At 58.0% G+C, this 25403-nt stretch overlaps 8 protein-coding genes across 8 annotated transcripts; 5 read left to right on the forward strand and 3 right to left on the reverse strand.

The window, feature by feature from the left end:
- Nucleotides 1–387: 387 nt before the first annotated feature.
- Nucleotides 388–1825, forward strand: TRAVEDRAFT_49886 (uncharacterized protein; the record flags this gene model as incomplete). Its single annotated transcript, XM_008042191.1, has 8 exons — nt 388–547; nt 607–735; nt 802–892; nt 945–1005; nt 1073–1272; nt 1337–1416; nt 1476–1647; nt 1711–1825. The coding sequence occupies 8 exons, from the start codon at nt 388–390 to the stop codon at nt 1823–1825; spliced, it is 1008 nt and encodes a 335-aa protein (XP_008040382.1).
- A 1392-nt stretch (nt 1826–3217) lies between these two features.
- TRAVEDRAFT_49887 (uncharacterized protein) lies at nt 3218–4669 on the forward strand (the record flags this gene model as incomplete). Its single annotated transcript, XM_008042192.1, has 8 exons — nt 3218–3380; nt 3434–3562; nt 3631–3721; nt 3776–3836; nt 3902–4101; nt 4174–4253; nt 4312–4483; nt 4555–4669. The coding sequence occupies 8 exons, from the start codon at nt 3218–3220 to the stop codon at nt 4667–4669; spliced, it is 1011 nt and encodes a 336-aa protein (XP_008040383.1).
- A 1088-nt stretch (nt 4670–5757) lies between these two features.
- Nucleotides 5758–7452, forward strand: TRAVEDRAFT_171077 (uncharacterized protein; the record flags this gene model as incomplete). The annotated part of the gene is made up of 8 exons (XM_008042646.1): nt 5758–6163; nt 6221–6349; nt 6421–6511; nt 6570–6630; nt 6692–6891; nt 6958–7037; nt 7094–7255; nt 7328–7452. The coding sequence occupies exons 1-8, from the start codon at nt 5932–5934 to the stop codon at nt 7450–7452; spliced, it is 1080 nt and encodes a 359-aa protein (XP_008040837.1). The 5' UTR covers nt 5758–5931.
- Nucleotides 7453–8159: 707 nt separating this feature from the next.
- TRAVEDRAFT_65887 (uncharacterized protein) lies at nt 8160–10578 on the forward strand. Its single transcript, XM_008042647.1, has 5 exons — nt 8160–8658; nt 8715–9113; nt 9168–9823; nt 9851–10114; nt 10197–10578. Exons 1-5 carry the CDS (start codon nt 8211–8213, stop codon nt 10479–10481), a joined length of 2052 nt encoding a protein of 683 aa, XP_008040838.1. The 5' UTR covers nt 8160–8210; the 3' UTR covers nt 10482–10578.
- Nucleotides 10579–11293: 715 nt separating this feature from the next.
- Nucleotides 11294–12008, reverse strand: TRAVEDRAFT_49890 (uncharacterized protein; the record flags this gene model as incomplete). Its single annotated transcript, XM_008042193.1, has 3 exons — nt 11294–11470; nt 11539–11707; nt 11782–12008. The coding sequence occupies 3 exons, from the start codon at nt 12006–12008 to the stop codon at nt 11294–11296; spliced, it is 573 nt and encodes a 190-aa protein (XP_008040384.1).
- Nucleotides 12009–13626: 1618 nt separating this feature from the next.
- TRAVEDRAFT_49891 (uncharacterized protein) lies at nt 13627–14799 on the reverse strand (the record flags this gene model as incomplete). The annotated part of the gene is made up of 4 exons (XM_008042194.1): nt 13627–13720; nt 13785–14272; nt 14337–14505; nt 14570–14799. 4 exons carry the CDS (start codon nt 14797–14799, stop codon nt 13627–13629), a joined length of 981 nt encoding a protein of 326 aa, XP_008040385.1.
- A 1861-nt stretch (nt 14800–16660) lies between these two features.
- On the forward strand, nt 16661–20551 carry TRAVEDRAFT_59778 (DNA mismatch repair protein MutL; the record flags this gene model as incomplete). The annotated part of the gene is made up of 11 exons (XM_008042648.1): nt 16661–16808; nt 16860–16946; nt 17004–17218; nt 17272–17456; nt 17510–17677; nt 17738–17855; nt 17918–18002; nt 18060–19869; nt 19936–20105; nt 20164–20309; nt 20393–20551. 11 exons carry the CDS (start codon nt 16661–16663, stop codon nt 20549–20551), a joined length of 3291 nt encoding a protein of 1096 aa, XP_008040839.1.
- A 3522-nt stretch (nt 20552–24073) lies between these two features.
- TRAVEDRAFT_127398 (uncharacterized protein) lies at nt 24074–25367 on the reverse strand (the record flags this gene model as incomplete). Its single annotated transcript, XM_008042649.1, has 5 exons — nt 24074–24559; nt 24623–24785; nt 24842–24931; nt 24990–25026; nt 25094–25367. 5 exons carry the CDS (start codon nt 25365–25367, stop codon nt 24074–24076), a joined length of 1050 nt encoding a protein of 349 aa, XP_008040840.1.
- Nucleotides 25368–25403: the final 36 nt, after the last annotated feature.

The following is a 25403-nucleotide window of genomic DNA, read 5'->3' on the forward strand; positions in this document are numbered from 1 at the left end:
AGCTGATTAACTCACGTAGGATGATCCTTTACGGCGAAACGACACCGCTTGATATACCGCATGAGACCGCACGTTAGGATCCCTTGGCGTATTTGAATGGAGTGCTCACATCCACCCCATGCGGTGGCACTTTAGCTGACAGCGGGGGATCTCACGCGCTTCCCCAGCTACGCTGTCTGGACGACCATACCTGCTATCCGCGCTCTACCTGCTATCGACGCACTCTACCTGCTATCGACGCGTTCTCAGGCTCGTCATGCTTTCAAGCGCCCACAGGCTCCTCGAAATGAAGTAGCTGCTGGTGACAGGCTGCGCCGAACACAGGAACAATATATACGACACCTACGATCCTTGAAGATGGTAAAGACACACACATTTCGATTCGCTATGCCAACCTTCGATCCCGAACTCGCCGCCCTCATGCCGCCTCCTCCTCCTCTCAGCGACAGGCCGGCACACAGGCTGACCATCGCTGAGACGCGTGCACATTTTGACCACCATGTGGCTGGGCCGTTTAGAGCATATCTGGAGCCGCTCCTCCCTTCCGGTGAGTGCTCGTACGCTAGAGGCTGTGGCGGAGTTTTTACTGATCATGCTTTCGGGCAGAATCTACGTACACGCTGCGGGACGAGACCGTGGCGGTGGAGGACGGCGAGATCATCGTCCGAAATGTCGTCCCCGTTGTGGAGGATGAGCGCGAGACGTTCCCGGTTCTCGTTAATATCCATGGAGGGGGTGAGTGTGGGGCGTTGCGATGATTTGTCGTACCACACGCTAACGGTACCCGCCTCGGCTTACCAGGCTGGAGTGTAGGAAGCATCGGGCTCGACGACTACTTCCTGCGCAAGCTGAGCGTAGACCTCAAGCTCATCACTGTGAATGTCCAGTATCGGTAAGCCCAAACCGAACGATACATAGAGCGCCCACTCAGACCACCGACGCAGGCTTGCTCCGGAGCACCCCTTCCCGACCGCGGTCGACGACTGTCTCGCGGCGCTCAAATGGGTAAGCACACAAACCGAGTACCTCGTCTCGCACGTCTTCCTCATCCGATATTTCTCGCACACCTCAGGTTGTTCAAAACACCCCTCTTCTGAAGGCGGATCTCACTAAGGGCTTTCTTGTCAGCGGGCAGTCCGCTGGGGCGAACCTTGCCGCAGCGCTCGCGCATGAGACGCGCGACGACCCTTTCTTCGCTGGTCCCGGGCGGCAGATCACCGGACAAGTCATCCGTGAGCCCCTCGTCATCCACCCGGATGCTTATCCTGAGGAGTGAGTCGCGGTCCTCGTCTCGCTTTCTCACCTCTAGCAGGCACGCTCTAATCAGCATGCCCAGTTTAAAGCCCTCGCTACTCTCGATGGAAGGGAATAAGTACATGCCCCCGCTACCGCGGTCCGTCATTGAGCTTCTCATTGGTGTGTCCGCCCCGCTGCTCCTTCCTATCATCGCGAGCACGGCTAAAGCACAGCCTCAGGCTACTACAACCCTCCACCTACCAACCCGCGCTTCTCCCCGCTATTGTACCCTTCGCACGCTGGGGTCGCGCGCGCGTTCGTGCAGGGCATGGAGCTCGACCCGCTGCGCGACGACGCACGCGCGTACGCGGCCGCCTTAGAGGCTGCGGGCGTCGCCGTGCGCCACCTCGAGTGCGTATTATGTTATTGAGGGTGTTTTTGTTACGAGGATGCAGCTAATAAGGAGGTGTGTAGATATCCGGGCGTGTCGCAGGGGTTCTACTATATCTACCCAGCGATCAAGATCGCGGCGAAGGTGCGCGAGGAACTCGTAGAGGGTATTCAGTGGTTGCTCGGGCAGGAGGCATAGCCCACAAGGAGCGCAGTATACTTTTAAGGACAGTGGGACGATCAAGGATATATTGCGGTCATCATCTCACCTCGTCCGGCTTCCAACAGCAGCAATCAGACACAGACTGGTCATGTTCTTCAGGTTTTTTTCGGTCCAGTATCGATTTTTTCTGTTATATAAATCGGATTTGGGTTGTCGAGAGCGAAAACAAAATAGCTTCCTGTTGTCTCGTATGGTAATGCCGGCGTCGTAGTATGGAGGAGAACTGATAATTACAAAAAAGCGTTTCGCGCGCAATACTGAACGCTTCGGCAAGTGCCTGAGATCAGGCGCTCGCTCGCCCACGTCCAAAATCTACTGCAACATCTTCGAAGTACTTCCAACCTGTGCATGTTTTTCTCGTCTGATACTACGCTCACTCGCGCTTTTGTCTCTGGATCTGCTGGATAACGGTGAGGATACATGCAATAATCCGGGCATCTCTACACGAAATCCATGACAGATGTCGTGTACAACTCTCCCGCGATCGACGCGGTGATCAAGGTGCGTGAGGAGCTCGTGCGGGGGAATCTGCGGCTGTTGAGAACGGAGCATAGATGCGCCTGCGAGGAGACATGTATGTTCCAGTTTGCGATGGGTATAGGGCAGAGGGATATCAACCCGAGTGAGAATAAGGACACGATAAAGCAGCCGTGTACTCCCCATCGCTTACTGTCAAGTCGCTCGCTCGCCAGAGGATATGGTGATATGTACTCCCCAAAATACGGGGGCAATTCATGGACCCTTACGATTACCGCAGGCATGTCCCATGTCGAGTCGCTGACGGGCGGAAACTTTTCTAGCAACAGCCAGTGCGCCTTTTCCTTGGCATGCTCTTGCACTGACGTGTCCTTGTCAAATTCGAGCTCGTATGTCATTCGATCTATGGATCTCGCAATTCACTCACTCCAACACGAGCAAACTAGAGTCTGAGGCCAAGCGTCGCATAATCACCCAGCCGCCGGCCGCCTGTGCGAGCACTAAGTATTCTGGTTCCTGAATTCTGACAAACATCGTAGTGTCCATGAGCAAGGTGAGTGACCACGTCTGACTCTTGGTTGCACATTGACACATGCTGCTGACGCAGTGCACGCTGCTGGTCCTACTATGCGCGTGGATTATTGGTGTATATGGATAAAGTACGCGTAGGCGCTCACATGCCGAAGCTTCTCCGACCGGAGAAGGACGGCTTGCTGCCACAACGCTGCCTCTCTTCTTGGTAATCTACAACGTCAACATTCCTCACTGACACCCGTATCGCACCTTGGCGGCCTCCAGGACACGTAGGAACGAACTTCCGTTGCCCCAGATGCATGCACATAAATACAGAACGCACATGTGCAAGTAGCCCAGCAACTACCATTGACTACCATGCAGACCATCTTCGACCCAGAGCTAGCAGCCGCCATGGGCACACCGCTCGCCCCAGGTGAAGGCCTGCAGCACCCCCCGACTATGGCGGAGGCGCGTGCTCATTTCGAGCAGGTGGCGATCGCGCCTTTCAAGGCGTTCCAGGAGCCGCTTCTTCCATCAGGTGAGTGTATTGGAGTCAGATACTACGTTAAAATGACTTACTGGTTATTGCAGCGTCCGCATACATCCTGCGTGACGAGACGGTGTTAGTTGAGGACGGGGAAATCATCATCCGATGTGTCGTCCCTGTCGTGGAGGATGCGCACGATACATTCCCCGTGCTCGTCAATATGCACGGAGGAGGTAAGTATGAGAACGCCTTCGTATCTTGACAGGAGATGCTAACGGTCTCCGATTATATTTTTCTTTAGGTTGGAGTGTGGGAAACATCGAGCTCGACGACTACTTCCTGCGCCAGCTGAGCGTCGAGCATAAACTGTCTACCGTGAATATCGAGTATCGGTACGCCCATAATTTAATGCTTCGTCGGGGCACAGACTCACAATAACGGTGCAGGCTCGCTCCGGAGCACCCCTTTCCTACTGCAGTCAACGACTGTCTTGCCGCACTCAAATGGGTAAGCGCATATCATCGCCCTTGCGTGTATGATTTCTCTTCCTGATTCCCATCTTCCATTTCCAGGTCGTCCAAAACACTGAGCTCCTCAAAGCGGACCTCAACAAAGGCTTCCTCGTAGGCGGACAATCTGCCGGCGGGAACCTCGCCGCCGTCCTCGCACACGAGACTGTCAAGGACCCCTTCTTCACTGGGCCGGGGCGTCAGCTAACAGGACAGGTCCTCCGTGAGCCCTTGCTCGTTCACCCAGACGCGTACCCCACAGAGTGAGTGCCACTCCGCCATCTATGATCTTGCCCAATAACGGGTCCTAATACCTAACCTCTGCAACCACCCAGGCTGAAACATGTGTTACTCTCGATGGAAGAGAACGCAAACGTGCCCCCTCTCCCCCGCACCGCCATCTACCACGCCATCGGTACGTACTTCGCGCTTCCCCTCCCTCCTCGACGCCCCTCACCCCTCTTTGTCCGCAGGCCTGTACAACCCACCTCCGGCCGATCCGCGCTTCTCTCCGCTGCTGTATCCTGCGCATACCGGAGTGGCGCCCGCATACGTGCAGGGCCTAGAGCACGATCCGCTGCGTGATGACGCCCACGCGTACGCGGCCGCGCTACGTGCAGCGGGCGTCCCAGTCCGTTACATCCAGTGCGTGGTTTTCTCTGTTCCTCCCCTCGTTCTTCCTTCGGTGATGTGCTGACGGTTCTGGACGGATGCAGGTACCCGGGCGTGACGCACGGTTTTCACTATGAGTACCCGGCGATCACGGCGGCGGTGAAGGCGCGCGCGGAGCTCGTGCAGGGGATCCAGTGGTTGCTCGGGCAGGAGGCGTAGCCCGCGAGCAGCGCGGGATAGTAGAGGTCAATGGATACGTTCCTGCTGTTTAATTTACTAGTCACTGCCCAGATAGATCTTCATTTGCGGAGGAGTGATCTACCTGCTGCTTGATGGTCGGTTTTTGGATTTGATCGAGCGGGTGCCTGTTTACCGGCATATCCCGAAGCGTTCAGTATCGCGCGCTAGTCAAAATTGCTCACTCTCCGCTTGCCTTCGTACCACGACGATGCGTACGGGACAGTTAGCGGAAATCTACTTGTTTTTACTCTTGCTGACCCTCGGCCGATCTCTAAACTGCTCTCACACAACCGCTTTCGTATGGTGCGTCATGCATGATGCTGTGTGAATTGATGAATCCGTTACCAAACGTTCGCTCAGTAGCGCCTAGAACAGTCATGCCAGAAGGAGCGAAACGAGCATCAGCGCTGCGGCGGCTTATTCTATTCTTGACATGAAAGGTGCACCTAGTGCACCCAGCGCATGCAACTTCTCCGTGCGCTCCATGACGCTGCTGTTGGGACGCGGCCATCGACGGCACCGACTCCGAGGAGCCAGTCTCGTCACCAGCCATCATTTCCCGGGGTCCACCCTCACTTTACAACAAGGGACGGGACTAGAAACCGACGCATGGGAAGGTCGGCAGTTATGGCCGGTGTGGCGGAAGATGTTTGGGTATCTTTGTAGCGGTGTACTGCGCCGCCACGTAGGTATGTGACTCCTTCCGGGACACGTTGTCGTATATCCGCATCTTCTCACCGCCATCACCTTCATCAGTCCCGCGACTGAGAGCCTGTCCCAGGACGGAATGCCGGTCGGGCTTGATCAGGGCTCGCCGATGGGGGATCTGTAAGCGACTGTGTACTTGAGAAGGGTCCTTACAAATACCGCAACCCTCCACGTCGCTTCGTTGTGAGTCGTCTCCTACAGATTGGCATGGGCTTATTAATGGACGCGACCTAGCCCATGATGGCAACATAGCTGTGCTTTACCGCATATGGCCGTCCCTGAGGTGCATTGATATCTCATACATGCGCCCACGCGGCGACACTTCGGCTGAGACCGTCTCTTCGTCTGGTGGTACTAAGCCCGCATCGGGTGGATCTCACGCACCCAAATCCTGGCGGCCGCCGCTTCACCAGCTACGCTATCTAGATGACCATACGTCCTATCATCGCGCTCCTAGACGCGTCACGGTGTCAACCGCCCCTAGGGCATTCGAAATAGAATGGTCGCTGGTCTCAAGCTGCCCAGGGCGCAAGATGGGATATATACCGGACCAACAACCCCTGGAGGCAGTACACACATACCACACATCTCGATCTACGATGCAAGCCTTCGACTCTGAGCTCGCTGCCCTCATGGTGGCTCCGCCTACTGCTCCGCCTAGTGACAGGCCGCCGCACGTACCGACTATTGCTGAATTGCGCGCACATTTCGACCGCTATGTGGCCGGGCCGTTTATCGCGTACCAGCAGCCTCTCCTTCCAGCGGGTGAGTGCTCGCGTGTTAGAGGTTACAGCGAAATATCATGCTCATTGTGAAATACAGAATCCGCATACACGCTGCGGGACCGGAAGGTAGCGGTGGAGGGCGGGGAGATTACCGTCCGTACCGTCGTCCCGGTCGCGGAGGATGGGCACGAAACTTTCCCGGTGCTCGTGAGCATTCACGGCGGAGGTGAGCGTCGGCCGGGGGAGCTGCAATATTCTAGTGCGTCGAAGGCTCACAATATCCGTTGTACTCACCAGGTTGGAGCGTCGGCAGCGTCGATATCGACGACTACTTCTTGCGCAAGCTGACGGTGGACCTTAAATTGACCACCGTGAATGTCGAGTACCGGTAAGTCTGAAGTGGAGTATATGTACACGCCAAGCGTTCATTCATGTCACCTGTGTAGTCTCGCCCCTGAGCATCCCTTCCCCACTGCGGTCGACGACTGCCTCGCAGCGCTCAAATGGGTAAGCCCATACCCTCTGCCTCGTCTTGTCATTATTCATACGCATCCTTCACTATCTGTAGGTCGTCCAAAACACGTCCCTCCTCAAAGGGGACCTCACGAAGGGCTTCCTCGTCGGCGGGCACTCGGCAGGGGCGAACCTCTCCGCGGTACTCGCGCACGAGGCGCGCGACGATCCTTTCTTCGCTGGTCCCGGACGGCAGCTCACTGGACAGGTCATCCGGGAGCCTTGCTCTATCCACCCGGATGCGTACCCCGAAGAGTGAGCGCCACACCCACTGCGGCTTTTCGTCTCTAGTCTACACGTGCTGATGAGAGTCACGTTTAGGTGGAAGTCGACGTTGCGCTCGATGGAGGAGAACAAGGACATGCCGCCTCTCCCGCGCGCCATCGTCGAGGCTCTCATCGGTGCGTTCTTCCCGTCTTCACTTCCTCAGTGCGTGTCTGAGCGTATCCTCTCGCAGACTTCTACAAGCCGACTCCCGCGGACCCGCGCTTCTCGCCGCTGCTGTACGCCTCTCACGCGGGCGTTGCTCCCGCGTTCGTGCAGGGTATGGAGCTCGATCCCCTGCGCGACGACGCGCGCGCGTACGCGGATGCTCTGGCGGCGGCGGGCGTTTCCGTGCGTCACATCCAGTGCGTGCTCCTTCTTACCTTCTTTTTCGTCTTTCCGTCTTCCGAGAACGGAGCTAACGGAGGCGTGTGCAGATACCCGGGCGTGTCGCACGGGTTCCACTACAACTACCCGGCGATCAAGATCGCGGTGAAGGTGCGCGAGGAGCTCGTGCAGGGCATCCGGTGGCTGCTCGGGAAGGAGACGTAGCCCGATAGCAGCGCGAGATACGGCTGATAGAAGTTTTGCGTTCGTCGTACTGATGTACTACTCCCCGCTCAGATGGTTGTTTAAAATCGCAGAAGCAGTCGCTTATGTGGCTTGCTTTTATCTTGCTCATCGTGCGGCCCGCAAGATTGACAATTTAGCACCATGGTACTCGTACGGACCGCTGTGGGCTTCCCGGCTGCGTCACTGTTCCGATGTCGATGTCGCCTTCCCCATGTGGCTGCGCCTAGCGAAGGAATTCTGTGTTACCCTCTTAGATATATTCCGTGTGAGTCAGGATTATCTGGATATCTGTTGTATCAGTTGACGATTCGTTACTGAAAGTTTGCCAAGTAGCGCCGCCTCGGTTGTGTACAATCATGTAAGCGCCCATGAGACAGCCCTGGCGGATTGCGCAAGAGGGGGGGCCCAGGCCGGACGAAGCACGCAGCAGGCGGGGCAAGGCCGGTCTGTGTACTCCATGATGCTGCGGTGGCGTCGCGGTCATCGACGGCATCAAGGAGCAAAGGACAGCGAGAGAACGCGGGTGAGAGGAGAAGAGAGGAGTGTGCTCCGCCCGATTTGGCAAGTGACGTCATTCGCTCATGACGTCCTCTCCTCCTCCCGTCCCATAAAGCCTCCAGGTCTGCGTCGGGTCCGCCCACAACTCCATCTCACGATTCTTCACGAACTCTGATCTTGTTCTCTCTCTTCCTCGTACCACGACCATCTCCTTTACGACGACGACCAACTACACAGCCATGTCTGGACTTCCCCCCGTCATCGACTCCGCCCAGCCCGGCACCCCCTCCAGCGAGTGGGCGCGTTCGACCACTACCGCAGCACTAAGCCGCACAGAGCCTGCTCCCGCTTTCTCGACTACAAACGACAACACCTCAATCCCACCCACCACAGGCGGTGTCTCCGTCTCTTCAGCCAACGACGCGCAGAAGGGCACGTTTGACGCCAAGACCTACCATGTCGCCCCTACCACCCCCGGCTCTGAGTTCCCTGGCGCGTATCCTCCTACGCCTGGAGAACGTGCTGGTGGTCCCATATCCGCTGACACGGTGAGGGAAACCGCCACGAACGCGGCCACGACCGCGCAGAGTGCAGCTGCCACTGCGGGCGGCTACATCCAGTCTGCCGCGACGACTGCCGCGGGGTACCTGCCCCAAGGTGTCGTTGACACTGTCACTTCCTACATCCGTGAGTCGTAACGACACTTTTCTTTTCTTTCACAAACTCATCATTTGTTGTTGCAGCCTCTTCTACCACCACCTCTACCATGTCCACCGCACGCGCATCAGAGCACGACACGGAGCACAAGACCTCGTTCCCGACTCGCGAATTCTCTGGCGCGAGCACTGGCGAGCGCACAGGCGGCGTCGGCTCCCTCCCCGGCCCTCTCAACGAGGCTGCCGTCACGAAGCTCCCCCACGAGCGCGTAGACGAGGAGAAGTACATGACCGCCGCGGCTGCTGCCACCGCGCTCGCCGCTGGGGCATACGCCGCCAAAGACCGCGTCGCGAACGCTCTTCCGTCCGCCCAAGACGCGTATGACGCGAAGGACCGCGCCATCGGTTCTCTGCCTTCGACTCAGTCAGCTTCGCAGACGCTCGGGCAGATCTCGCAGAACACCGCGCAGACCGTAAAATCTGCAGGTAAGCCACCTTTTATTCCATGTACCACAAATAGCCGCTTAACGTACCCTTTAGCACCCGCCATCCCCGGCGTGACCAGCACCACGCACTCCACCGCCGTCACCGCCTCCACCATCCCCAGCCGCGAGCTCAACGGCGCACAGCCGGGCGACCACTCCTCCGGCGCGGGCGCGCTCCCGGGCTTCCAAGACGAGCCGCACGTCGCGCGACTCCCTGAAGAGTCCGCGAACCCGCAGTACGACTCTGGTCCCATCGACAGCGCGGCGCAGGCTGCGCTCAAACCCTCGCAGGAGCGCTTCGGCAACGAGTCCGCGACCGGCGATATGCGCCGCGTGGGCGGCGTTGGAGCCTTGGTCGGCGGCCGCGACGAGTCGGGTGTCGCACTGGCGCCCGATGAGCGCGCGGGTACTGCTGCGTCTACGACTGGGGCGAGCAGGGTGTTGCCGTCGCAGGAGCCTCTTGGCAACGACGCGGTGGGTACGCCGAAGAAGGTCGGCGGCGTTGGGGCCCTTCCCGGCAACTTCAACGAGTCCGGCGTAGCTGTCCTCCCCGACGCGCGCGCGTCGACTGGTACCGGCACTGGTACCGTCACGTCGCCTAAGACGTCGACGCCCGCACCCGCAGTCCCTCCCAAGGACGAGCACGCCGACAACGGCGGTGAGAAGAACTTGAAGAGCTCTGCAGGTGGAACACACGGGAAGCCCAATGAGGTGAGTTTACATACCTACTCGTCAAAGATGCAAAGGATGGACGGACGGAAGGACGAGCGTGGGCAGCAGCACGCGCTCTCTGGGGACCCTGGGTCTGGTCGCACTGCAGAGTCCATGGACCACCAGTCTGATCAGGTTAAAGACAAGCCGCGCGAGCGGCAGGCAGACGCCCTGCACGCGACTCTGAGGCCTCGGGCACATGCGCTCGGGGCGGAGGAGGCGCGCTGGGGCGGGGCGCCGCTCAGTGGCGCGAGTGCGCGCGAGCAGCTCGAGTCCGATGAGCGAGCAGAAGTACGTGACGCGTGCCGCCCCGTCCATCCACTCGCATCCGAGTACATGATAGAGAGCCAACGCTAACATCCATCTCTTCCAGGGCGCCGCATACGACACCGACTACCACCCCGCAGACCTGCACCCCGCGCCCACCACCCCGACCTCCCACTCTGACAAGGCCGACGACGAGTCGCGCCCGACGGAGTCGCGCCACGAGAGCGCGGCGCCCGACTCCCCTTCGACCACCGCGTCGCCCGCGACGAAGGCGAAGAAGGCGGGGTTCATGGACAAGATGCGCGGCGAGGCGAAGGTGCTGCTCGGGCGGATGGAGCACAATCCGGGCAAGGTCGAGGCGGGGCAGCGGCAGAAGGCCGGGGAGGCGTAAACGTCCTCCGGTCGGTGTACGCGTACCGATTTGGACAGGTTGATTTACTGTAATGGTGTACGATAGAGCCCGCGCAACGCGGCGTGTAATCATAATTGCGCTGTATCATATGAACTGAAGGCTCTTGTATCGCATCAATCTGTCATCGTGTATTCCGAGTAGGTGAGGGTGTGCCCGCGATCCTGCTACGCACCACTTGCGAGGTCAAGCATGGGGATGGCATAGAGTCATCGGTGGCCCTGACGCCAGTCCGTCTTTATGTGCTTCAATTGGCCCGAACAACTCTGTGATCGCCCGACCCGACACCAGATCACACTCAGCGCGGACGTAGATGGGCAGGGAAAGAAGGGGTCCGTTACAAAATTGACCGTAGTCCTGAGCGTCTCATCCCATAGATCGATATTTATTTCGAGCGCGTTAGTTCCCTAGTATCTGCTCCGACAGCCGATATACGGAAACCATCGGCCCCTCGTGCTGCCGGCACTAGAGCTCCCATCTGGACTGGCACGTTGTACGCCGAGTTCGCCTCTGCCGTTCCTTGTTCAATCCAGTTGGCGACGATCGACCTGAACTCGTCGCTGTCCTCAGGCTGCCAATCTTCCTGCGGCATTGCGTCGGATCCCGGTGTGTTCGGGGCGTTCCAGTGAGCGCGCCACACTCGTCGCAGTAAGCCTATCGCGCCGAGACGGACCCCTCCGTACACAGTCTTCGGTATAGGCGGGCTGGACCAGCGGTGTATACCATCAGTCCAGGGGACATGGCGAGAAGAATGACTTATAAACAGGTGTAAGATTGAAGGGAAGGACGGGGAATCAGTAGAGCCCGTACCTCCGTTGCGCGAGGGTGGCTTCGGGCACCGCAAGCAGTTCCATGCCACTCGAAGTTGCCACAATTGTTTCGGAAGCGCCTTCTATGCGAGACTGTTGCGAGGGTCCGACGCCGGTCCCTAGCTCGCTGATGCGTGAGGGACTAGAAGGCCACTCATACGGCTAGGAAAGCGGGTGTCAACCGTCGTAATGATCGGTTCTGCGCGCGAGAGGATTGCGAAAAAACGTACGTAGTCTATTTGATGTCTAATGAGCGAGACCTTCCTCGTCCAAGAACGGATCTTCCGCGAACGCTTGGAATTGATGCCGTGTTGTACGGTGTACAGGAGGACTGCGGCGATCGTCTTCGGTTTATTCGTCACCGCATTCCGTCGCACAGTTGTGCTCTCTTTGTCAATCCTAGGGGTACGAAATTCAGCTCCGTGTCAGACAAGGAATGCAGCATTTGCGGTGGGATATGCACTGATACACACCTCTTGAGCGCGGACCTGTAGACTGCTGCAAGCGCGGGATTGCCTTCGAGGTACCCGTAGCGTTCCAATTCGTCTATACGTTGATATGTTGCCCATAGTAGTTCCTCCAAACGCAAGACTTGGGCAAATGGTTGGCGGGCTTTGAGGAATCCATACGCACATCTGACGCAGCCGAGGAGAGAGAGAACACCGAAGACGGTGCCGAGGATGTCATACGGCGAGGGCATATTGGTGGCGAGAAGCGGGCTATTGCGACACGGATTGGATCTCTCCGTCTAGTCTTTGCAGAGATGGACGCCTAGTATTGAAGCGCGACTAAGGTTAGGATGTTGGATGAGGAAGGATGGGATGTAACACTTATCTGGCTGGATCTTATGCCCCTCGACGGCGCGCCTACAGAGAGTTTGACCCGCGCATCGGAGGCCTATGCTTGATTTTTGTCGATTCCGGTGCAGAACACAAACGAGAGAGTGATACACTGGACACCTGTCAGTCCGGCATGATGCATGAGACCGAACGGTGGTTGAAAGTACCTAAAGAAGTAACGAACGCACGCGTATCCTTCGACTTCGAAGATCCATGCCGACCCGAATCACTCGCCCGCATATGCGCTGTACCGCCGGGTAGCCACTGACTCTTCAAAGCCCAGGTGTGTTGTTGGAGACATGCACGACCGCCTGGGTGAAATGGCGAATAAAACACGAGTTGACAGAGTGCGTGTGCGGAAGAAACGAATAGGTAACGAGGCGTCTCGGCGTTCGCCGCACCACTTTCAGCAGTCTGCAACGACTACTGCACCGGACTGGCAATACTTCCGACCACATACCAGTGCTATATTTGAAAGCATGTCGTGATGCGGCTGCAGATGCTAACACGGGGTCAGATGGCAGGTATTGGCGTAGCATGAGGCGCAGTGCGGGCGGTGCAAACTCACTTCGCAGGATGATCACAGCAAGACGTCGAAGCTGGGCATGGCAGTGCAAGATGTTTGAGTTCTAAGTATTCCAGAAGATTTTGGCGTACCCAGTTTGACATACATGGCAGACAAAGAACGACGTCCACCTGCTGTCACAGCCACGCGATAGCACTCAAATTCGATAGAGCATTTCACCGTCGTCAGTCTATGGCACGGTTTTTCGGACTCGAGCACGGGGTGGCTTTCGTACCTTGTTCGAAGCGATAGAAGCACAGTAAGATGACACCCATAGGAGCGCAGACACCTCGGAGGCGGCGCAGCCGAGAGCGAGATAATCCAAGTAGTGCCGAGTGCCGGGGGGTTTTGACGCTTAGATGGGTCCCGCAACTGGGAAACTTGCAAGCCTCTGAGATTTGGACAACAGGCTCGACATGGTCGAAATATTGAGGCGCGACTGAGGCTAGCGTTGGGCAGCGGAATCTAGAACAATGCCGTGTCTGAATATATATATGTCCGCATTGTACACTCGCAGAAGCTCCAACGGTGTTACGCACCTATGCACCCAGGACCTGTGAACCCGCCCGCACGATGTATTAGTATGTTATCTGTGTCGTTTGCATGTGTGAAAGTGCCATCGCGGGGCGGACTTTCCTGTTCCCTGAGGCTAAACATCCGCAGTGAAACTTTGCAATATGCATCCTAAAAGCTAACGGATACATATATCTGCCACACTGCAGATAGGGGTCCTCCTCGCACGAGAGGGTAAGCAGTAAAAGTGAGCGACATGCAGGGACGACCATCACAGTGTTACATGGCCATCGCGTTGCGAGCACCCTACGGTAATTGGGTAGACGTCAGTCAACTTCAAGCGCTTGCAGAACACTCGAATCTCTCACGCACCCGTCTCCCATTGGCGCGCTAGCTTGAAGTCATTGCGGGACCCGAGTGCATATTCGCATGTGCTCAGAGAGCATGTCCCCGCGCGCGAAAGGCTCGTTGCAGTATGGGCACTCCTTTGCTACACTGCAGCATGCGGGAAGAGTCAGCGCAGATCCGGAAACGCCGCTATAGTAAATGAGACACGTACGGCCCTCGTTGTCTTATAGTCGACTCGGACTCTCCCATGCTCGTCTCAATTCCGGTCGCCATGTTAGGCTCTAAGTCGTCCGAGTCGTCGCTGTTATAGCCGTCGCTAATTGGGGTGTCGTTGCCGGACGCGAGAGGTGTTTTCCGCGATGGTGATGCTGAGGAGAGCACGCCACTACGCGAGCGCGACAGTTGCGAGGGCGGAGTAACAGGACTGCAGGGGCGCGACGCGTCTGATTCCGGCGGGGTCGTCAGTTGCGTGTCACCACGTGAGTGCGGTGGCTGCGGCGACGGCTTAGCAGGGGTACTGGGGCGCGTCGCATCTGGGGTCGGCAGCTGCACAATGGCATTGTGAGGGGGCTGTGGTGGTGACGGCTGTGGGACCTGCGGTAGGGGGTCGATGTTGTTCGGGGAATGCGAAGAAACCGAATCTTGAAGAACCGACGGTGGGACTGACGGCTGGAGGGGCTCAGCGGTGAATTGCCGCATCTGTGTCGATCCGAAAGTCTTCAATACTGAAGTCGCCGTGTGTTGGTAGTAAGGAGGTACTCACACGGCCAAGCTGAGCTTTGATACCTGTGACGAGCTTCGTCCAACGGCAGATGTCTTTAGTGAGCTCAGAATTGAGGCCGTATCGAACTGAGTAGACGAGTACCGCGACGATCGTCTCGGGAGCGCCGTCCATCGCTTCGCACCGCGCTTCATAGCTCGCCTCGTCTATGCTGCCGTCGAACAATGATAGATGAGCGGCGCCCTTAGAACGTGAAATTATAGAAGGTGCAGTACTTATCGAGCGCGCTGCTGTACCTGCTTAAAAGAACACCGGCTTCCTGTATGCAGAGCTTACGCCGTGTAAGCTCGGCGACGCGGTCGCGTGCTTCCTGCATCGCGGCCTTGTACAGCTGCACTTGCGCCTCGGGCTGACCGGATTTGAGGATCTCGTGAGCGACCTTGAGACATCCTAGGAGTGAAATGGCGCCGAAAACGACCCCGAGGACGTCGTAAATGGTTGGCATGCTGGTGTAGGCGCGACAGAGCCGAGGTCACGTAATGGGCTTTGGTGTGAGATTAAGCGGGTGAAGGTGTAGTTGTGTCGACTCAGACGGAGTGTGGCAGGGACGCCGACGCGAGGATAGCGGAAGCCAGCAATGCAGTTATAGGTACGCGCTTTCGCACTACGTAGTGCTATAGGGCAGTGCGAGGGACGAGCCTTGGGGTTGTGTGGTTTGATAGACGCTTCGGAGCGTTCCCTGCGGGGTTCTTTGGTCTGTAAAGTGCTGTCAGTGTCAGCTGGACTACATTGCTGCGGTGGACCGGAATCATCGGAGCCGAGATTGGTTCAGTAATGGGGATTGCTCAAAGCATTCTGAAAAGCAACGCCAGAATGCGCGTGACTTACATATAAATACAGTGAATATCCACACCAGCCAGTGTACGATGACGCCGCGCAGCTCGGGCCATGCGGGGATTTCCTGGATGCAGTGCGTGCGTGGCGTACTGCGCCCATGAAGCTTATTCGCAAACGCAATGCGCATTGAGTGGGGCGGTTGTGAGCCAACCAAAACGCAGGGATTATCGGCTCAGCCGATCAAATCGCAATGATTTTTGGGCGTCGAGTTTGCAAATTACCTCTATGAGAACCACCATCTGTCACAAGTTTTGAGAGTCGTTGGGGTGATAGTGCATTATGGTAACCCATCCGGGTAAGGGGGCAGGAGGGACGTACCAGACGTCACTGTCTACAGGTCCGCAGCAGCGAGCGCTCCCCATTTTCACGACACCGCGTGGCCACAGCGACCGCAGAGCGTACGATAACCCTGCCAAACCTTTCACATCTGCCTGGGTCGAATCCGGTGTCCTCTTGGGATGCCTCCGCATTCGCATCTATCCCCGCACTCTCGATCCACGCAAGGGAGCAATCCAGACTATCGCCTGCATCGCTGTGGAGGTCAGAACAGCAGAAAGCAAGAGCATGTAGAGGTGCACATGGCCAAACCCGCCAGACAATGCTATTGGTTTGCCAGAGAGTATAACCTGGTAAACCAGTAACATCGCCTGGCGAGCATAGCGTGCGCTAGCGCTCGGCTTGGATTCGCTATCGGCGATTCCGATGCCATCCGAGAGGCATATTTCTCAGCTGAATTCCGTGGCATGCGCTCGCTTGTACCCAAAGATCCATGGACAAAGTTGAGCCCTCGAGTAGCCCGGCAGCGCACAATGAGGGAGGACCGTCGGTCGTTCCGAGAAGGGGAGGCGGTGGCTCACTTCACTATTTTATGAGAGTATTGACATCGAGACTCGACATGATCTGCTGCATATGGCCTACCGTTGGTCCCAGGGAGAAAGCGACTTCATCCTGTTATTGATTGATACCATGGTTTCGTCACGGAAGGTTACTCGCTTTGGTGGATGGCATATCGTGATGAATAGGGTTCGACATGCACGTCGCCGAAATGGAGCGACCTGCCTGTGTAAGATGCAGCTTGCAGGCTTGAGCCAGCTGGGTTCGTCGGGTGAGAGAGGAGAGAGCGAGGACGAAGGAAGAGAAAGAGCTAGCTTAAGGAGCGCCGAGGCCGACGCGTTACTACGACCGGCCCGACGGCCCGAAGACGCGCAGCTAGTCGCGTCGCGTCGATGGGCGTCTTTCTCATTCTCCTCGTCCCTCTCCCTCTCTCTCCGCTCTCGGTCTTTCGGTCGACGCGCCTTGCTCGTTTCTTGCTTGCTTACACTCGCTTCGATAGAAATTGAACACCGGAGGACGCTTGCATACTCTTAGACTGGCTGGCCTGCTATATAGACTCTACCTACGCTGTGAACGCGTGGAGGCCTGCACACAACCTATTGCGACATTTCTATAGCTCGTCGCTATTCGTGGTCATGGACTCTGGAGACTCTTCTAGTGGCATCAAAGCGCTTGATGGTGGGTCTATTCACAAGATAACATCCGGCCAAGTCGTTGTCGACCTCCAGACCGCCGTCAAGGAACTCGTCGAGAACAGTCTTGATGCAGGGGCCACCAACATTGGTATGTCGCTTGAATTACTACTTTGTATATCTGTATTTACCGCTGCACTAGAGGTACGCTTCAAAGACTACGGTCTCGAGTTCTTCGAAGTCATAGACAACGGCAGCGGCATATCTCCCGCAGACTACGACTCAATCGGTGAGTAACCCCCCTATGAGCCATGTAACTGTCACGAACCGCACGGACCTCTGGTAGCACTCAAGCACCATACCTCCAAGCTTTCATCCTTCACCGATCTTGAGGCAGTCACTACCTTCGGCTTCCGCGGCGAAGCTCTCTCGTCCCTCTGTGCCCTTGCGGAGTCCGTCTCCGTGACCACGGCCACTTCAGCTGAAGCACCCGTCGGCACTGTCATCGAGTTCGAGCGCACAGGAAAGGTCAAGAGCCGGAAAGGCAAAGCCGCTCGCCAGGTAAGCCTGCCTCTTAGCCTCACAGCAGCCGTCCTCATCCGGCACCGTTTCAGAGAGGCACGACGGTGACCGTGTCGGGCCTGTTCAAACCGCTCCCGGTTCGTCGAAAGGAGCTCGAGCGCAACGCAAAACGCGAGTTCGGCAAGTCCCTCACGCTCCTGCACGCGTACGCGCTCGTTCCCTGTGCAAAGGAGAATAAAGGCGTGCGCCTGAGCGTGACGAACCATCCCAAGGGAGGGTATGTACACCGTGAGCTGTTCTGCGTTACGCATGCTGAACGTGTTAACGCAGCAAGAAGAGCAGCCAGCTGCGCACGGACGGCACACCGTCAACGCGAGCGTCCGTGTCGGCCATTTGGAGCCCGAAGGCGCTGGACAACCTCGTAGATCTTGAGTTAGACTTCAACGTGGAGGTTGAAGCGGCCGTGCTCCGCCGTCTCGGGAAGACCCAAGATGACGGGTACGTCTTGGCTCCACTTATGATTTGCATAAGGTGTTCATGACGGATGGTGGTGTGTAGAAGCGCGAACGAGGTGAAGGTGCGGGGCTTGATATCAAAGTTTGCGGTCGGTAGCGGTAGGACCGGGACCGACCGCCAGTTCTTCTTCGTCAACGGTCGGCCGTGTTCTCCCTCGAAGGTTTGTGTGCTCCGAGCATGGCGCTGTTGAGGTTTGTGTGTATGGCTGATTCGCGTTGGCAGGTTCAGAAAGCGTTCAACGAGGTTTACCGGTCGTTCAATGCGACGCAGTCGCCCTTCATCATCGCGGATTTCGTTCTACCTACGAGTAAGCCTGGACAATATCTCTCTCGTTCGATTTTCGCTTATATTTGCGCACTCTTAGACTCATGCGACATCAACGTCAGTCCCGACAAGCGCACTATCCTACTCCATAGCGAGAATCACCTCGTGCAGGCGCTGAGGGCAGCACTTGAGGAGAAATACGCACCCGCACGGTCGACCTTCGACGTCAACGCAACGCAGGCGCCTCGCAAGGCGGATAGTATCACGAAGCCCGTCGAACCCCACAGGGAGGAGGCGGAGGTGGAGAACGAGCCGTTATTTCTCCCCGATGATGCTGGCGACGAACCTCCAGCTCACTCTTCTCAGTCATCGAATTCCGTAGGGTCCGCTGCGCCTGTCATGCCCGCGCGACGTTCGGTCTCGCCTGCTCAGGAGGACGAGTTCTCGTTCGGCGTGCCTACCCTTCTCTCCGGGCCATCTGCGTCCTCGAGCGCTGAGGACGCTTCCGCGAACGACGAGTCCGGTGACAGCCAGAGGGGCACTGTGGATCGTGCAGCTCAGGACGCAGAAGACGAAGACGAAGCCCCTGGCAGCGACCACGCTCGTGCGAACGGACTTTCCAAGCGCGCAAGATCTGCAGGCGACAACCAGACCCGCACGAAGGACGTTCCCCAGTCGCCCACCATCACCCAAATGGTCGCGAAGCGGAGTGCGCGTGCGTCTTTGTCCAGCGCCGGTGATGCGGATGAGGACGGCGCCGTTGAGGATATCCTGACCGCCGACGTGAGTAACGAGCCGCACTCCTCGCCTCTCCCGCGGAGAGTTGCGTCGGCACGGCAGGTTTCCGTAGTCGACGACCCACCTATCCCCGCTGTCTGCCCCCCAGCACGGCCTACGACGCGTATGTCGTCGCTGCCGCAGCCGTCGTCGAGCCAGATGGTCCTGAGCACGTCTGGGGCGTCGTGGAACCTCCGTCGGCCGGCGGACGAGCCGGGCAGCGCCGAGCGCCCGCGCAAGAAGGGCAGGCGCGAGTCCCCTGAGTCGAGCAAGGACACGCGGCAGGGGATGCGTCAGCTATTGCGTGGGTTTGCGCGGACGGGGAGTCAGGTGGATGAGACGGCTATGGACGTCGATGAGGATGAGAAGGACGAGGAAGAGGGAGGTGTTGAACACGACGAAGCGGAAGTCAATATGGAAGACGTGGGGGTGACAGAGGACGTACGGTCTGTTGCCTCGGATGGCGACTCAGGAGACCCACCGGAGGACGACCCGCAAGAAACGGAACCCAGCGAAAGCCACGACGTCTTTATGGAGGACCATACCGTTGAGGATATCGAGGAAATAGAGGTCGACAGCGTTGAAGTTGTGCAAGGCGTGATCGAAATCCCCGAGGATGATATACCGACAGCACCCTCGCAGGGACACGCGCGGGAGCACAGCGATGTCGGCACGTCCTCCGCCATCACGACGGCGGTCAGCGAGGAGATTATTCGTACGAATGAGCGTGAGGGTGTTTCTCTGACCTTCGACCTTTCGCGTGTCACGAGTGCGTGGAAGAAGCTTCATACGCGATTGGCCGATGCGCAACGTGAGCAAGAGGTTATCGTACGTGAGAAGGACAGGACGGACAGGCCCGCGGTGCCGATCGACGTGGCGGACGAGGAGGCGACGGAAGTGCTATCGCGGGTAATCGACAAGGCCGACTTTGCGACTATGGAAGTCCTCGGCCAGTTCAATCGGGGGTTCATCATCGTGCGCCGGCGCAAGACCATACGCGCGAACTCCGAGGAGGAAGGGCCGGGGGTGGAGATGGACGACCTGTTCATCGTGGACCAGCACGCGGCGGACGAGAAATACAACTTCGAGACGCTGCAGCAGACGACAAAGATAGATTCGCAAAAGCTCTTCCAGTAAGCTCTTTCCCCGCAATGTGCCCATTCATTACCGCTCAATTGAATCCACCCGCGGGTGCACAGCCCCCAGGTGCTGGAACTGACCGCGGCGGACGAACTGGTCGCGCTCGAGAACGTGGACGTGCTGCGCCAAAACGGGTTCGAGCTCGCGGTGTGCGAAGACCGGCCGCCGGGGCAGCGCGTGCAGCTGGAAGCGCGGCCGATTAGTAAGAGCACGGTGTTCGACACTAAAGGTGCGTCCCAACCTTGCTCGCGTGCCTGCTCCGCGCCGCTCAAAGAAGCCCCGCGCAGATCTCGAAGAACTTCTCCACCTCCTCCAGGACTGCCCCGCGGGGCAGATGGTGCGCTGCTCCAAGGCGCGCGCCATGTTCGCGATGCGGGCGTGCAGGATGAGTATCATGATCGGCACGCCGCTGAGTCGGCGACAGATGACGTCGGTACGTTGCGGGCGAGGCTCTCTTGGCCGCACTCTGGCTCCCTGCTTGACCCGACTGACTCGGCTTTATCCGCGCACTTCTAGGTCGTGCAGCACATGGGGACGATGGACCAGCCTTGGCACTGCCCCCACGGAAGACCCACTATGCGCCATCTGTCAGACGTCGCTGGTGCGGGGTGGGAGCGTCGGCGGGGGCGCGCGCGGGACCTTGATTGGGCCGCCTTTGGCCGCGCCGAGGCATAGGCCACTCCTGCGGTTCTGCGGTTCTGCGACGTAACGTGGCGGCTTTCGCGGATACTAGTGTGCGTATAATTGTATTGCTCTATCTTCGTTCAGGTCCCCCAGCCCCCAGCAGCCCGCTTGACTGCGATAGCCCACCACTGCGCAGCTTCCGACAGCGTCCGCAATAGAATCAGAGTAGGATGGCGGGATCTCCGGGGGCTGCGTGTATCCACCACAGGGCGTTGAACTCCGCTGTGTGCAGTGCACAGCGCGATCGATAAGGCCTGGGTCACGATCACCGGTGCGCGCGCATTTGACGAGATCAGTAGATGCACTGAATTGCGCAAGCGGCGTGGACACACCGAAGCAAGTACGAAAGCTTGTAACTCATAAAGGCAACCAAGAAACTCTATGCGGGAATTTGCGTAAAGCGAGCGGGCCGGCGCCGCCTATGTCTTCAGGGTGTGCGCGTCTTGGGTGCCGGACGGCCTCTTGATGTTGGAACACCACCACCTTTCGCTCCGATACCCCCCTACTCGTGTCTACTGCGGTCCTTGTTCTGCTCTTGACATGCCTGGAAATCAGTGAGTGTTTTCGACCGTGAGGGCCACACCGGGCAGCCATCGATCTGGCGAACGAGGATCACGGGCGTACTCTGTACTCCTCCGACCTACAACTTCACCCCCTACCGGTACGTCGAACAACGTGTGCCACGAGTTTCCTTCTCACCGCTCAAGTCAGGGTCGCAGCACCTCCGTCAACGAAGTGCTTGGCATATCGTCCCTGCGCAACTGCTTCCTTTCCATGGGGTCACTTGCTCTGACAAGAAGATGTTGGGGCGGCTGACCAATCATAGACCCGCACCGTGGATAGCTCTCCTATAGGGCGCAGCCGCGGTGGCGCCACTAGCAGGCGACCATGCTCCCACCGAAGCAGACAATTGCGCCCAGAAAGGGCGCACAGGCTCCGGCTTTACGTACCGAGTACATCCTTCGACACCGCGACTGACAGAACACGACTCATCACCATCACCAGACAGTGCGCGAGGACCATCTATGTCACTATTTGGACACGCAGGTCGTCAGTGCGAACGGAGAGCCGCCTTGTGCGCCTCAACCCGCGAGCACCTGACCGCAAGTCCCATAAGGAAGGTGCAGGTGCGGCCCAGTCTCCAGTTACGGCGTAGGAAAGACATTAACACTTCGACCGTGCGCACCGAGGCAACAAAGTACGGTGGCCCGTGGCAATCTCGGTGGCTTCCGTTAACGAGACCCGGAGGCAGTCGAGACGACGAACGGGAATACGTCAACAGAGCGGTCCGTGCTGGGATCTTCCCGACGAGCTGATGCTGCGGCACATGGGAACCGCTCACTGGCAGGGAGTCTACTCGGTGCGAGACTGACAGCAAGGTGAAGTATGTGCTCCAGCATGTGTTCCGAAAGTCAAGAATGACTGATACAATGGTCTACAGGTATACAGAAGCTGCCCCGATGCCTTTACCATCACGTCCGAGATCACCGAACCTCCGGCGTGAAGGCTCTCCCCGCAAGAAGCGTAGCGGAACAGCGATGTCCAACTTGGACCGCTACATACGGCGCAATCGCCTGTCCAAAGAACGTGTTTTTTGACATTGGAGTCACTCCACCGAAGGCAGACTAGACAGTGGAGCGGTGATGTGCAGTCGTTCGCTTTCCTACGACATGCATAACGGACATTATACGAACAGCACTACGGCCAGGACTGTCCGTCACTTGAATGTCAGAAATGCCCTCGAAGCGGCACATGGAAAGAGCATTCCGACACAGCGGGTGCAGTGCCGTTTATTTCGAGACGGCGGGGCGACCGCGTTCTAGCTCGGGGCAAATGCTCCCACACTGCGCAATCCGTGGGCAGCGTATGTCGTCGTACCAATCGCAGCCAATGCCATGTGAGTTCGCGGAGGACGGATTCTTGGCAGTCGCATGTGCAAGCGAGCGCGGGCGGCGGCGGTGCGAGTCGGACGTCTCGCACCGCCGCCGCGACTGACTGCGAACGGTTCCCACAACAGGCACTCTCCTAGAATCAGGTCCGTGGCCATCAGCTGTCGATCGACTCGTCCTGGAGATGCTGCATATTACTTAGGAAGAGGGGTTACTCCTCAGCAGCGCGGCGCTAGGCTTATCAAAGGCGGCCGAGAGTGCATACTGCGCGCGTACCAATCGCTTGGGGACCAATTTGCAGAAGTGACGCACGACCTCGATGATCGCTTTCACAAAGGCGTAAGAGGGAAATCCGCTGAGACCTGTTCCACCATTGCGGTTCAAATGCATCAACCAAAGAAGCCGATTGTTAAAACAATGCTGTACCCCCGCCACATGCAAGTCGCACCTACACGGACATTATGTGGGAAGGGCGGTGCCTGGCCCCTCCGAATGTGTAGTCATGAGGCTGCCAGCGATCTTACATTGACCTTCTGACAACGCGCAGGGCGTTGCTCCGGCCCGTTGAGCTTCTGCGGAGTAGCGACACGACGAGCAAAACTTGGAAGTAGGCGATTCGAAGAGCGAATACGTACTCGCTCAGTCAACTCTATTCGGCCTTAGGGGAGACGTTGTACAGTGATAGCCTCCAATGAGCTCAACGAGTAGCGCAGCCGTGCCCGGACATAGGGTTCGGGAAAGGTAGGATCTCCCCGAAGGCGGAAGCATTGGCAAATTTCATCTTCTTGATCTCCCGCGGCCTTCTCTTCGCTGTACCCGCGGCCAGGCTAGGCACCGTCGTCTTCAGGAAACGCTCTGACTTTCCAGTTCGCGGTGGAAGTTGGAGGGGCGCCGAGGAGCTGGGCGCGTTCGGACGTATTAGTATCCGAATTCTTGCTCGTCGCGGGCGATTGTCGGTCGTCCGGGCAGGAGCTGTCAGGATAGGAGTTGTAGCGAGGGCGTGTCTGTCCCATTCAGGCCTGTCATTCAACGCTCTGAAGGCGCCATGTTGAGGTAAAGAAATGGGACCTATCCTCGACGAGAGAAGGCTAAAACTCTAAGCCCATACAATAGACCAGATACCCTCTGATGAAGGGCGAGACGAGTCTGTGTTGCAAGCTACAGGCAGAGTCCTCGACTGCGAGCATACGCCCTTCGTTCCCAGCATGGGGTGGGAGCTCCGAGAAGTGAGCGACGTCTTCCCGTCCTGGGTGCTCTTGACGTCCAACCTCTTTGCAAGAGGCCTTCGTGTTCTCTTCCCCGCGAACTCCAAAGTATCCTGTTTCACGAACTCGTCATTGATTCGGCTGAAGAACGTAGACGAGTCTGAGAGTGTGGGTCAATGCAACCCCAACGTAACAACAAAAAGCAATTGGTCGTACGAGGATAAGGTGGTCGCGTGTCGCGGGAAAGTTATTAAATAGCAGATCCAGAGAAGACTGATGCTACACAGCACGGGAGGTCCGAGACAGACACCTAACATACAAGACTCCCGATTTCGTTCGCGGGGCATGCCCCAGATCCCATTGTTCGTCACATTGAACCCATGCCCATACACTTCACCGGACTGACACATCACCGCCCATTATAGCGCAAGTCGGAAGCTGTTGAGCGCGCGGCGATCCTCGGAGGTGAGAGGTTTGTAGCTGCTCGGTATACCGCCTGGGGACGTGGGATACATCGGGGATGTGGGCGGAGTGAGATGTGATGCCGGTACCACGGTCGCCAGACGGGGTAGCACGCCGACCGAGTTGTTCGATCGATGGCTCCCGATGGAATACTGAGGTGATCGCATGGCTGTCGACGACGACGATGATGATGAGGATGACAAGGGACGATCCGCGCCGCGTTGTCCGTGCGCGGTAGGGGAAGAGGGGATGGCCCATGGGGCAGGGCTCCAGTCCTGGCAATCCCTACCCGCGTGTGTGGGCTCTTGTTCGTCAGAGTCGTCCAGGGTGCGCCCAAATCGTGCGATGTTCCCCTTCGCGGACGTGAAGATCCCCTCGGGTACGCGCACGTTGCGGAGGTATTCGTAGTTTTCGACGACGGGCAGGCGCGTGTAGTCGTCACCCTGCACGTAATACGGAGCGTTAGCGATGGGGTACCCGACATGACGACGCGCGCGGCGGCATACCGTGAAGTACGCCACGATGTGCCACTTGCGGGGCGGCTCTCCGCGCCGTGTGTGTACGTGCGTCGAGTACGTCTGCTTCGTGAGACCGTCGGGCTTCGAGGGTCTGTCCTGGCGGCGAATGGGAGCGGGGGGCGCCGCGAAGGGGTCGAGCGTCCGCCGCGCGCTGCGATGCACGTCAACCGTGAGAACGTGCATTTCCAGGGTGAGGCGGCGACATACCGACGTGCCGCCTTCGCCTCCTTCTCCTCTGGCGTCGTCTCGATCTTTTCCTCATAGAAGAGGTAGTCGCCGCGCATGCGGCTCTGAGACCTGCGATGATATTAGCATGTGGCGCGAAAATGCGGTTCGAATCGCCGCGCGAGCTCACCAGCGCCGTCCGTCGGTCCACCTCTCGAGCCCGCCTACTCAATTCGACGGAAAACGGAGCGTGGGTGAGTGTGCTTTATTGGCGCAGCGGTGGTGGGCACTCACCTTGCTTGTGTTCCGCTTCTTCCCACACGAAGACGTTCCCTGAGGTGAGCTGTTCACGCTCACTGGCCGTGAGGCGGCGTGTAATAAGAGGCAAAATGCCCAGGCGGACAGCCTCAAAGACGACGTGTGCGTCTCGGGCGTCGCGGAGGTCTGTGGCGTGCGCCAAAAAATGAGCAAGCGGTGGCGATGAGGCGGAAAACGACGACGTACGGAGGGCAGGGTGCGTGGCGTGGCCAAGGTTCTCGACAGGGCGTGCACTGTAGGGGGACGACATGGCGGCGATGGGGTGAGACGAGTGGTACCCAAAACT

Source organism: Trametes versicolor (genome assembly GCF_000271585.1).
Source record: "Trametes versicolor FP-101664 SS1 unplaced genomic scaffold TRAVEscaffold_8, whole genome shotgun sequence".
Lineage (NCBI taxonomy): Eukaryota > Fungi > Basidiomycota > Agaricomycetes > Polyporales > Polyporaceae > Trametes > Trametes versicolor.

Excerpts from the sequence above, each read along its gene's own strand:
- TRAVEDRAFT_65887 (XM_008042647.1), top strand. The coding sequence starts at position 8,211 with ATGTCTGGACTTCCCCCCGTCATCGACTCCGCCCAGCCCGGCACCCCC. Across the intron at positions 8,659-8,714 it reads CACTGTCACTTCCTACATCC|CCTCTTCTACCACCACCTCT; the intron begins GTGAGTCGTAAC and ends TTGTTGTTGCAG. Across the intron at positions 9,824-9,850 it reads CACACGGGAAGCCCAATGAG|ATGCAAAGGATGGACGGACG; the intron begins GTGAGTTTACAT and ends TACTCGTCAAAG.